Source organism: Ursus maritimus, unplaced genomic scaffold, assembly GCF_017311325.1.
Source record: "Ursus maritimus isolate PB19 unplaced genomic scaffold, ASM1731132v1 scaffold_27, whole genome shotgun sequence".
Classification (NCBI taxonomy): Eukaryota; Metazoa; Chordata; class Mammalia; order Carnivora; family Ursidae; genus Ursus; species Ursus maritimus.
The window spans coordinates 36008912-36021880 of record NW_024425230.1 but is presented as its reverse complement, the minus strand read 5'-3'; the positions used below and the strand labels follow the sequence as shown (position 1 = coordinate 36021880).

The window sequence follows — 12969 nt, the reverse complement described above, 5'->3', positions numbered from 1 at the left end:
AGCTGAGGTCTTTAAGGTTTTATTTGTTCTTGAGAGAAGGAGAGCGCACACACATGTGCACGAGCAGGGGGAGGGGGACGGGCAGAGGGAGGAGGAGAAGCAGGCTCCCTACTGAGCTGGGAGCCCGATGCGGGGCTCGATCCCAGGACCCTGGGATCATGAATTCAGCCAAAGGCAGGTCAGGCCTAATTTACGCCTAATGTGAAGTAAGGCTTCCCCCAACACATCCCCTACTAAAAAACAACAAAATCAGAACACACATTAGACTTTATAAATAAATCATATTTTAATCACCTGGCTTTGTTTAATCCACAGTATCACATTCACAGCTTTTTCCAGTCTGTCTTCCCTAACCATGTGACCTGATATACTTTTTGGAACCCTTCGTGTTTTAAGAAGAACATTCTGCCTTTCCTTTTGCAACCCCACAGCTAGCTTCCCTTGCATTCTTAATCAAAAGCTATTGCAGTCACTTCAAAGAAACAATGATGGCAGGTGATCAACTATAGTCTCAAAGACCGTCAGAATAGTTAAAAGAGGGATAAAAAAGGAAGGGGGAAAAGTCACCAAGCAAGATAACTGCCAACGTTGCTGCGATGATGGCTCTTCCTGAATGCTCCGGTCACTGAGGCCTTCCCTCCCAGTGGCTGCCCTGGCCCAGACCCTGGAGCATTCCCCTCCTTCCGCCATTCCCTCCGCAGTGCTTGGAAGGGGTGCACAGAGGGGCCTGAAACTTGTTTCTGCTGGTGACCTAAAGAGTTCACAGTCCACGCTAGGCCAGGAGTAGTGGTCAGCCTGTGTGCCAGCACCGCCAGCCCGTGGCAGTGGCTTGCACGGTGAAGGTCCGTGGCACGCATTACCAAGTGTCTACAAACACAGAAACAGGGATTTTTCTTTGCTGTATTTCCCACCCTCCTTTGGAAACGCTCCCTGCAGGGATCAGCTCCCCTCAAGCCGACCGCCCCACTCCCAGCCCTGGAAGTCACCCAGGCCCTCAGAGCTTTAGCGCCAAGCTTGCACAGCCTTTCCCCGCTCGCCCACCCTGCACTGTGACCGTGTTGCAGGGATCTGTTGGGCTCCAGAGACAAAGAGGGGGAAACTGCCTGGTTCTGAGGGTATAAAGTGTGACGGCACAGCTCTGATATCTCAAGAGCTCTAAGGAGGACGAGTTTCCTCCTGGTAAGACTCATGCAAAAGCCTCCAGATACGAGCCCGTACAGCCTCAATGGCCCAGAACAGGGAATTTCCGAAGTTTCTCTCTCTTAAACACAACCCCCCCCCCCGCCACCCCAACAGCAACTTGGTAGATGGGTTTGTTTTATCCCTACCAGAGCAGGACACCTCGGCCTCCTCTATCATCATCTGAAAGTTCGCCTTCGTTTCTCAGTAGTTTCTAGTGTAAGCTGAGACGGTGCTTCAGATGAAGCGCCCAGAGGCATTTTTTAGGGCCAGACTAACCTGAGGGCCACTGAGTCTGGCCCCACCTACCCTGCGGCACAAACCAAACCCGCAGCTGCTTCCTTTCCTGCCATCCAAAGCCCCAAAGCTCAGGGTGGCAAGCTCCCTGAGAGCAGAAAATCCAGAAGCCTGAGGGAGGGTGGCAGCAGCTCCCGATCTACAGTAATGGAGCGGGACTGCAGCGGACACTCCGGAAAAGGTGGGCTGGGAATGGCGCGGCGGCCTCCTCCTTCAACTGCAGCGAATCACACAGGCCTCTGAGCCCCATTTTGCTCCCGTGCCTAGAAAAAGTGGACTTGAAAAACTCGCACTCCTTGCTGTCGTTCTCCTCTGCACTCCCTTACACGGTAGGGAGCGAGAAAAGCCCGACTATCCCCGACTAAAAACTAAAGTAAGGTGGCCCTAGAACTAAGTCAGGTGGCCAACGGGATGATGGGAAGTTCAGCAAAACAGAACTGCGTGGAGCAGGGAAGTGTCTGAGGCAGGCAAACCCTAGCGCGAGTGATTTAGTGTTCTTCATCAGATGAAAGGCCTTCGATCTCATCTCTGTCTCCCCCGATTGCCATCCAGAAGGCTTTGGCCACCTGTGGAGAGAAGCACGCGACACATTTTAGGCAAGAGCTACCCTGCAGCTTGTGTCATGAATCAGTCAATATGCTGAACCGATCAAGGCCTAAAATTCTACACCCCGCCCTCCAGCCCCATGTATCCAAGTCCTTGAACACCCTGACCCAGGACTTCCACTTCTAGAAACGTATACTAAGGATAAAATTGGAGTTACAGGCAAAGGCGACGGATGTGTGGGGTTATGCACAGCTTCGTTATTTATAGAAGCAAAAACTGCACGTGACCTAAATGTCCAGAAGGAAATCGATAAATGAGGACACATTCGTACCGGGCAAGACCACAGACCACATACACTTCCTGCCGCGGACACGTGTTGCGCGGGTAATAACAAAACGGAACGACTAAGGGTTTTCCAGCCCAGCAGTTAGGAAGGCAAACACCCTGAGTCTCAATGAAAGTTCCATGTCACTCAACGTACATTTGAAAAATCTTGCTTTGACTACAGCAATTCTATTACTACTGTGCAAACATTCAATTCGTTCCAAGTTAATATTCAGTGAAAAGTTCACACTGAGACATGTCTAGAAGTCAACGAGTGTGACATATAATTCTAATGGCACCAAACCTTTTCACAGATACTTGATAAATACCTGACTGATCGTCTCACCTTTTCTGCGTGCAACTTTCTCCGCTCGTGAGGAAGCGTCGCGGCCTTGTCTGGGGGGAAAACAGATCTTAAGAAATGCATCTAATAGCACAGAAGAGTCTGGAGTGCATGGATGTTCTAACGCGAGAAGATGGGAGATGGGGTTCAAAGACAAATGCTTATGGCGTAGTCATTACAGCTGTTAAGGAGTTTAAGTCTTCCTGATTTTCCGCATGGGGATGATGTGAGTAAATTGGCAGGGATCTTACGGATTCCAGGTTAATGAGACACACTGAAAGAAACCGAGAGGCCACAGAAGAAGGGACAGTAAGAGGAGAGAGTGAAGAAAGAGGAAAACTTTCCCAGGGGAATTTCTACCAACAGAAGATGCCACAGTCCCCCAGTCACCAAACGTCTCCCGACAGCTGAGAGCAGAGGATGGAACCGTCACCAGCGGTTGCAGAACAAAAGCCTACCATATAAAACAGAGGAGCACCAAGAGGGGAACACGCTAGACACGATGGAGCCAATTACCTTTCATTTCCTTCAACTTTGAAAATAGTCTTTCGAAATTCTCCAAATCTCCTCCGCCAGTAGTAAGACTGGCTAATTCTTGAATATCCAGATCTAACACGGGATCTGAAAAAAGGATTTGTCGGGTTATTTGCCAGACAGGACTTCTACGCGTGCTAAATACACAGTCCTCAGGCATCGACCCTAGCTCTGACGGGAGTCATCGCTGAACGAGCGTGTCCCCCTTGCCCCAGCGCGGCGCCTCCCCCTGCTCGGCTCTACCGGGCCTTCCTGAACCAAGAGTAACTTATTTTATCCTCACAACATTACACTGAGGCAAAGAATACGGTTTCCTTTTAGAGATGAGAAATGCAGAGCTCTGAGTTGAAGCGACTTGCTCAAGGTCACAGCTAGTGTGAACGCGGATTCAGACTTAGGAGTTTCCAGCTCTAAAGGCCACCCTCCCCACTGAAGTGCACCGATCAAAACAGATGTCTGGAATTTATACCGTATTTTCCTGTGCCACAAATATTTTCATATCTATTACTGACAGCCACTGTATAAGGTGGTTAGGACAGTAATCGATGTCTGCAATTTACACACGAAGAGGCTGGGTTTAAAAATGAACACACCTAAAATTACAGCTACTCAGAAGTAGAGCCTAAATTCCTATTTTCTCACTACAAATCCTTTATTATTTCTTACCATAGCCTGTTACCTCTTTACCACCATTTGTTTTTAATCAGAATTCTTACTCGCCGCTCCATGACGAACACCTCTAAGCCTTCCCTAGCCAGCCCAGCTCACAAGTGTCCTTCCCTAGAATTCATCCCATACTTTTTCTTTTAGAGGGACAGAGTGCGCGTGAGCCGGGAAATGGGGAGAGGGTGAGGGGGAGAGAGAATCCTCAAGCAGACTGCCCGCTGAGCGCAGAGCCCGATGCGGGGAGCTCGATCCCATGACCCCAAGATCATGACCTGAGCCAAAATCAAGGGTCGGATAGTTTCATCGACTGAGCCACCCAGGGGCCTCATGATTCCATTTCGTTTTTGCAACGGCATTATAAGGAAAAATTTTATTTCACAGAAAGGGAGACTAGGGCCCACAAAGGCTAAGTAACTACCCAAGATCATCTCACCGCTACTGCAAGAGTCCTGATTTGAACCCAGTTGTCCAGGACTCCCAGTCCATGACTTCAAGCATTACACTGCAAGGCCTGTCTCTACAGTTTTAGGGTGTAAGCTGCTTGAAGACAAGGACAACTTCTAATTCTTTGCATCCACTACAAAGCCATACAGATAATTTGGTGTTAAGAATGCATTTTAGCTCATAAATTTGCTTTGGTTCAGTGGACATTTCATGTAGGGAGTTGATAGAAAGGGCTGGAGATAAAAATTGGTGATTTATCTGTGTATACATGGTAACTGAATGTGGACAGAATCACTTCATGCTTAAATATGTATCTGACAGAGAAGTTTAGATGGAGCACTGAGGAATGGCAATCTTTTTTTATTTTTTTATTTATTTTTTTACCTCATTCAGCAACATTTATTTTTTTTTATTTTTTTTTATTTTTTTAATAATGATTTTTTATTATATTATGTTAGTCACCATACAGTACATCTCCAGTTTTCGATGTAAGGCTCGATGATTCATTAGTTGTGTATAACACCCAGTGCACCATGCAATATGTGCCCTCCTTACTACCCATCACCGGTCTATCCCATTCCCCCACCCCCCTCCCCTCTGTAGCCCTCAGTTTGTTTCTCATAGTCCATAGTCTCTCATGTTTCATTCCCCCTTCTGATTACCCCCCCTTTCTTTATCCCTTTCTTCCCCTACTGATCATTCTAGTTCTTATGTTCCATAGATGAGAGAAATCATATGATAGTTGTCTTTCTCTGCTTGACTTATTTCACTAAGCATTATCTCCTCCAGTGCCGTCCATGTTGTAGCAAATGTTGAGAACTCATTCTTTCTGATTGCTGAGTAATACTCCATTGTATATATGGACCACAACTTCTTAATCCAGTCATCTGTTGCAGGGCATCTCGGCTCCTTCCACGATTTAGCTATTGTGGACATTGCTGCTATGAACATTGGGGTGCATATGGCCCTTCTCTTCACTACGTCTGTATCTTTGGGGTAAACACCCAGTAGTGCAATGGCTGGATCATAGGGTAGCTCAATTTTTAACTTTTTAAGGGACCTCCACACGGTTTTCCAGAGTGGCTGTACCAACTTGCAAGGAATGGCAATCTTTAAAGGCTGGATAAAGGAGGGTCATCTACAAGAGAGAGAGAAGGCATAACCAGAGAAGTCAGAAGAAAACCAGGAGAAGTGCTGGGCGAGCAAGAGAAAAATGTTTCAAAAAGGGACTGATCCATAATATTGAATGCTGCCAAGAGGTCAAGATGAGGACTGGGAAATACCTATCAACTCTAGTGGCCTGGAGGTCGCTGATGAACTGTTTTAGTGGCAAATGGGGCAAAAGCTAGGTGGGAGTGGGCTGAAGAGTAATGGGAGGTGAGGGATGGAAAGAAGTTCAATAAAGAGAGGAAGGAGACGTGGGGTTGACAAGTGTTTTACCCTTGTTGGTTTGGTTTTGACTTTAAGTTTTGAAATAATTTTAGTATTACAAAAAAGTTGCAAAAACAGTAGGGTTCCACCTTCATCCCCCAGCGTTAACCTCACAGCACAGTGACACGCATCAAGAAGTTAATAATGGTACAGTGCTATTAACTAAACTACAGACTTCATTCCAACGTCGTCAGTCTTCTCACGAACATCCTGTTCCAGAAGCTTACACAGACTCCGGCCGCCAGATCTCTGTAGGCCTCTTCAATGGGTGACCATTCCTGAGTCTTTCCTCATCTGTCATGGCTTTGACACTTCTGAAGAGAACTCGTCCGCTATTTTGCAGACTGTCCCTCAACATGGGTTTGCCGGGTGTCTTCCTAGGAGACTGAGGGTGCGTGCCTCTGGCACGGATTCCACAAGTGTGAGGAGTCCTTCCGGTGCCCCTTGTCGGGGGCACGTGGTATCAGCGCGCCTTACTGCCGGTGAGCTTCCCCACCACTCTAAGCGCTACCTGCCGGCTTTCTCCAGGGCACGGTCACGATCTTCCTCTTCGTACTAAGTAAGGATCTTGGGAGAGCTACTTTAGACGATGCACGCGTCATGCTTCTTCTCAAACTTCATCTACTACTTTTCACATCCATCAGCGGATCCCGGTCACAACAACTATTGTTACTGTGGTGTGTGGTGGACAAGGATTTTTCTTTCCCTCATTCCTTCTACGTGTATTCATTAGAACGCCTCTGTAAGGAAGAGCAGCCCTTTCTTCCCCAGTTATTTCCTAGAGTAGTCTGGACTCAGCGATATGTATTTTATTCTGTGGGTTGCCGCGCAGTACTCAATTCCTTCTCGCTGGTCAAACCGCCGCAGCGCGGGCCCCCGGACGCTCCCTCTGGCTGGTGCGGTGCCCCTTCAACAGCCCCATCCCTCCTGACAAGACTTCCTTCCTTTCTGCCCCATGAGATGGCACTAGGCCCATCATCCTGCATTTTTCCTGTGCCGGCCCTAGCATCAACTGCGTCTCCAAGTGGCCCTGGATCCTTTTATTGGAGGATGGTATTTAGAAACCAAGATCTAAATGCTAAGGGTGTCGACTGCTATTGGGAGTAGGGGTGCTTCCAGGCCCTCTCAGTGGGAAGAGGCCGGAAATATATATGCACGCATATAACACGCACACGCACATCTCTGCTTATCGCTCTACTGCTCTAACTAAGTACGTCATCATGCTAACACCTCCAGTTCTACCCAGTACCAAAGGGTTCATCCTAGCCTTCTCCTTTCCTTACGTGTGGCTTCTTTCTTAGACAGTGAGAAACCTAGCTCTCATTCTCTATATTTTCTTATTTTTTCAACCCTGATATATACAAAATACACATAATTTCAGAATTTCTAAACCATACTCTTACGACAATCAAATGTATTAAGCAGAGCTCACTATTTCTGCTGTTTCTGTTTGGGGCTTCCTGGTATCTGGTCAGAATGCTGTTTCCCCAAGTTATTTAGGTTAGCTCTTGTCTTCCCTACCTCCTTCCTTGTGGTTTGTTTTCACGGCAGAGACTTAAGCAGGGCTAAAGCCAATAAGAGGGACCCAAGTGAGAAGACAAGGTTGAATATACTAGAGAGAAAAAGAGATGATATGTAATTTTTCCTTCCTAATATGTGTCTATTACCAAACACTGAAGTTTTCTACATGGACTCTCTCTCTTTTTTTTTTTTAAAGATTTATTTATTTGACAAAGGAAAGAGACAGCCAGCAAGAGAAGGAACACAAGCAGGGGGAGTGGGAGAGGAAGAAGTGGGCTTCCCAGCGGAGCAGGGAGCCCGATGCGGGGCTCGATCCCAGGACCCCGGGATCACGCCCTGAGCCGAAGGCAGACGCTTAACGACTGAGCCCCCCAGGAGGCCCTACATGGACTCTCTTCTAACCAGAAAAAGAGTTTTGAAACCTCTGTGCGCGGGCCCTCTGTGGCATGAGGAGAAGGCAGCGGCGCCCGCAGTCCCCAACAAAAGGACATTTATAGTTACTGCCAACTACATGCCCTGGCTTTGGGACAGTAGAATGGGTTCTAGTCTCAGTTCCGGGACCTTCCTGTTAGATGCCCTTGGGCAAATTTTTAAACTGCTCTGGGCCTCGGCTTCATCTCCATAAAGTAACTTCTCTGCCAAACTTCATCACCAAACCCGAGAAAGTAGATATAAAAGAACTTTCAAAGGATGTGAAAGGGCTTATAAAGTTGTATTATTCTTGTTACTATCAATTCTGCCAACTGTTAAATACTATGAAAAAACTGGAATATGGAGATATAAAGCTGTTTCACCACCTGGTTCTGTCTGTCTCAGTTGAGATGATCTGACCAAGATCCCGCTCTGAGAATCGGAGAGAAAATGGTACCCACAGACTGCTTATGTGGTTATTCTCCCTGCTTTGCTGATAGCCGTCCAGAAGGCTCACATGCACTTGGGGTACACTATCAATTTTCTTCCCTTGTTCGTGTTTAAAGTCAATTTCCCCCTAGATGATTTATGCCCCACACCTCTTCCAAGTTCCACAGAGCTGTGTCCTGGCAGCTAAAGGAGGCACTTACCCACGATGCCGTCAGCCTGCGCGTCTGCTGTGTTAGACGCGCCACCCCCATGATCCAAGAGAGATTCAGTCCGAGCTGCTGCTGGCAAATGGGGCTGCTGCTGAGGAAAACACACACAAACAATAATTTAATAGTAGGCTATTTCGGAACTGAAGCCAAAAAGATTCACACTTCCACTCCCTGGTTGGCTTTAGAGAAGCAGTCATAGGAGCTAGAGACAAGGAGAGATGAAAGAAGGATCAATGTCACATAAAAAAATAAATAAGAGGCTAAAAATTCACTAACTCAGGAGTCTTTTCCCTCGAGGGAAAACTAGAAAGTGTTTGGATTCTGCTGTTGGCTATTAAAACATGTCTTTTGTTTGCTTTAAGAGCCACGTTTTATTCAAAATGTGGAAATGAACCTAAGTGCATATCACAAAGAGCTCCAGACTGATGAAAAAGATGCCTGGGAAGACAGTATGGCACTGTGCAATTTGCTCCTGGTTCTAGCACGTCCTTGAGGACAGAAGGTCGAAGTCAGACTATGAAGCCCACTGAGGGCAGGGACCCTGCCTCAGATTGGTACAGAGCCTCGGACACAGGAAGTGCTGACAAAGAACCAGCAATTTTATTTTATAAAGATCGGGAGGCAACTTTATGTCTCAAGGAAATCCTAGCACTTTTTTTTAAAGCACTCTAGCAAAAAACAAAAAACAAAAAACAACAAAACAAAACAAAAAAAACCCCCCAAACCCATGGCACAGCCCAAATTGCAAACGTCTTGAAAGGGCTTACTGCTTGAATGCTGAACTAGCCTTCTCTCAACAGGTATCAGGCACAAGAGGACTGTTTTAGATTCTCTTTTTATCCTTGGTTTACTATTGTCTGCTGCCTCTTAAATGGAAAGGAAAAAAATGACAAATGGTATAAAGACTCTTCAGGACAAGGGGAAATTAAAACCAAAGCACTGAAAGGATCCAGGAAGGCTCTTTACCTCTGAGGGACACGTCTCTGCTGACCCAATGCTACGGTTTGCTCCTGCCAATGAGCTAAGAAGGCTAAAGCCTTGGTTCCTATCTGAAAAGAAAACAATACAAGCACTGAAATTTGTTATTTACATTTTAAAATGTTAAAATGACCATGATGAAGAAACAGTGGCTATTTCCTCATTATAAAAGTTTTAACTATAAAAACTGTTACTGTCAGACAACAATAGGTACTTATATATCTTACTCACGCTTGCATTTTCTTTATAATTATTATTTGAATATATGAAATTAAAAAAAAAATTTTTTTTAAGATTTTATTTATTTATTTGACAGAGAGAGACACAGCGAGAGAGGAAACACAAGCAGGGGAAGTGGGAGAGGAAGAAGCAGGCTTCCCGCTGAGCAGGGAGCCCAATGCGGGGCTCAATCCCAGAATGCTGGGAACATGACCTGAGCTGAAGGCAGACGCTTAACAACGGAGCCACCCAGGCACACCTATGAATTTTTTTTTTAAATAAAATCTTCTTTAAAAATAAAAATAAAACAGTCACTAACAATTACTATACTCTCTCAAATCTGAATAATTTAAACACTCACAGACACGGTTCTCGATCAAATATAATGGCAGGGCCATTACGACAAACAAGACCACTCAGTGGATCTTTTGCAAAGGTTAACAGCACTCATGTTTCTTTTTCTTTTTTTATTTATTTGAGAGCGAGCATGAGCGGGGGGGGGGGGGGGGGCAGACTCCCCACTGAGCAGGGAGCTCAACGTTGGACTCGATCCCAGGACCCTGGAGTCATGACCTGAGCTGAAGGCAGCCACTTAACCAACAAAGCCACCCAGGTGCCCCTACAGCATTCATGCTTCATTAGTCATTACGAACCAATATTGTGGTGTTTTAAACAGTATTTTAAATTAAAAACATTTTTAAAAAATCCACACAAAGACATTATCATCAGGGGAAAAGGAACATGCATGATTCTTTTTAAATAAAGCTTTAATGCTGTGATGGATGAGCCATTTGCAGCTAAGGCCCTCTCAATGTTTGTACTTGCAGTGGAGGACGAATCTGGAGCAGAACATCCAGCACTGATGACAGTACAAGCTCCAGGCCTGATCACTGTGATCCTCAGAATCACCCAGAACACCTATTAAAACTACCCTGGCATTCAAAGACCCTATCTCAGACTCACTGAGGCAGAATCTCTGGGGCAGATGCCAAGGAAGCTGAACTTTCATTTTATTCATATTTATCTTTTTTTTTTCCAAGTTGATTTATTTATTTTTAGTAATCTCTGCACCCAATGTGAGGCTCGAACTCACAAACCCAAGATCGGGTGGCATGCTCATCAAACAAAAAGAAATAAAAGGCATCCAGATCGGCAAAGAAGTCAAACTTCGCAGATGACATGATACTCTACGTAGAAAACCTGAAAGACGCCACAAAAAAGTTGCTAGAACTGATACAGGGATTCAGCAAAGTGACAGGATGTAAAATCAATGCACAGAAGTCAGGTGCATTTCTATACACTCACAATGAAGCAGAAGAAAGAGAAATCAAAGTCGATCCCATTTACGATTGCACCAAAAACCATAAGATACCTAGGAATAAACTTAACAAAAGAGGTAAAGGATCTGTGCTCTGAAAACTATAGAACCTTATGAAGGAAATTGAGGAAGACACAAAGAAACAGAAAAACATTCCATGCTCATGGACTGGAAGAACAAATATTGTTAAAATGTCTGTACTATCCAAAGCAATCGACACATTCAATGCAATCCCTATCTAAATGCCATCAGCATTTTCACAGAGCTGCAACAAACAATCCTAAAATTGGTATGGAACCAGAAAAGACCCCGAATAGCTAAAGTAACACTGAAAAAGAAAACCAAAGCTGGGGGCATCACAATTCTGGACTTCAAGCTGTATTACAAAGCTGTAGTCATCAAGACAGCATGGTACTGGCACAAAAACAGTCAGTTAAGCAGCTGCCTGGGGACAGAACAGAGAACCCAGAAATGAACTCTCAACTCTACGGTCAACTAATCTTCGACAAAGCAGGAAAGAATATCCAATAGAAAAAAGTCTCTTCAACAAATGGTGTTGGGTAAATTGCACAGCCACACGCAGAAGAATGAAACGGGACCATTTCCTTATACCATACACAAAAATAGACGCAAAATGGATGAAAGACATCAGTGTGAGACTGGAATGCAGCAACTTCTTTGACCTCGGCCACAGAAACTTCTTGCTAGACACTTCTCCAAAGGCAAGGGAAACAAAAGCAAAAATGAACTGTTGGACTTCATTAGGATAAAAAGCTTCTGCACTGCAAAGGAAACAGTCAACAAAACTAAGAGGCAACCAACAGAATGGGAGAAGATTTTGCAAATAATTTATCAGATAAAGGGCTAGTATTCAAAATCTATAAAGAACTTTTCCAAGTCAACACCCAAAGACATAATAATCCAATCAAGAAGTGGCAGAAGAGATGTGTCACAGAAGAAAATATGAACTTGTGGGACTTCATCAAGATAAAAAGCTTCTGCACAGCAAAGGAAACAGTCAACAAAACAAAGAGGCAACCCACGGAATGGGAGAAGATATTTGCAAATGAAACTACAGATAAAAGGCTGGTATCCAAGATCTATAAAGAACTTCTCAAACTCAAGAAACAAGAAACAAATAATCAAATAATCAAACAAACAAATAATCAAATCAAAAAATGGGCAGAAGATATGAACAGACACTTTTCCAATGAAGACATACAAATGGCTAACAGACACATGAAAAAATGTTCAACATCATTAGCCATCAGGGAAATTCAAATCAAAACCACACTGAGATATCTTAGAATGGCAAAAATGGACAAGGCAAGAAACAACAAATGTTGGAGAGGATGTGGAGAAAAGGGGATCCCTCTTACACTGTTGGTGGGAATGCAAGTTGGTACAGCCACTCTGGAAAACAGTGTGGAGGTCCCTCAAAAAGTTAAAAATGGAGCTACCCTATGACCCAGCACTTGCACTACTGGGTACATACCCCAAAGATACAGACGTAGTGAAGAGATGGGCCATATGCACCCCAATGTTCATAGCAGCATTGTCCACAATAGCCAAACTGTGGAAGGAGCTGAGATGCCCTTCAACAGACGAATGGATAAAGAAGATGTGGTCCGTATATACAATGGAATATTACTCAGCCATCAGAAAGAATGATTACCCAACATTTGCATCAACATGGATGGGACTGGAGGAGATTATGCTGAGTGGAATAAGTCAAGCAGAGAAAGACAATTATCAAATGGTTTCACTCATTTGTGGAACATAAGGAATAGCAGGGAGATCAGTAGGAGAAGGAAGGGAAGAATGAAGGGGGGGTAAACAGAAGGGGAAGTGAACCACGAGAGACTATGGACTCTGGGAAACAAACTGAAGGTTTTAGAGGGGAGAGGGGTGGGGGGGATGGGCTAGCCCGGTGATGGGTATTAAGGAGGGCACGTATTGCATGGAGCACTGGGTGTTAAATGCAAACAATGAATCATGGAACACTACATCAAAAACTAAGGATGTACTGTATGATAACTAACATCATAATTAAAAAAAAAAGTTACTTTATCAAAAGACCCTGGGGGGGGGGGGGGGAG

The 12969-nt window shown here is 44.9% G+C and overlaps 1 protein-coding gene across 2 annotated transcripts in view; it reads right to left on the bottom strand.

The window, feature by feature from the left end:
* Window positions 1-264: 264 nt before the first annotated feature.
* The window catches only part of AAGAB (alpha and gamma adaptin binding protein), a 55648-nt gene continuing 42943 nt past the window's right edge, over window positions 265-12969 (bottom strand). The window contains exons 6-10 of one of the 2 annotated variants that reach the window (XM_008708552.2): window positions 9322-9404; window positions 8347-8446; window positions 3206-3310; window positions 2693-2742; window positions 265-2042 (exon numbers count right to left, since the gene is read on the bottom strand). In XM_008708552.2, the coding sequence (XP_008706774.2) occupies window positions 1965-2042; window positions 2693-2742; window positions 3206-3310; window positions 8347-8446; window positions 9322-9404 (416 nt within the window). In that variant the 3' untranslated portion in view covers window positions 265-1964. The remainder of the gene's footprint in view (window positions 2043-2692; window positions 2743-3205; window positions 3311-8346; window positions 8447-9321; window positions 9405-12969) is intronic. The other variant, XM_040643074.1, reaches the window with a different exon arrangement.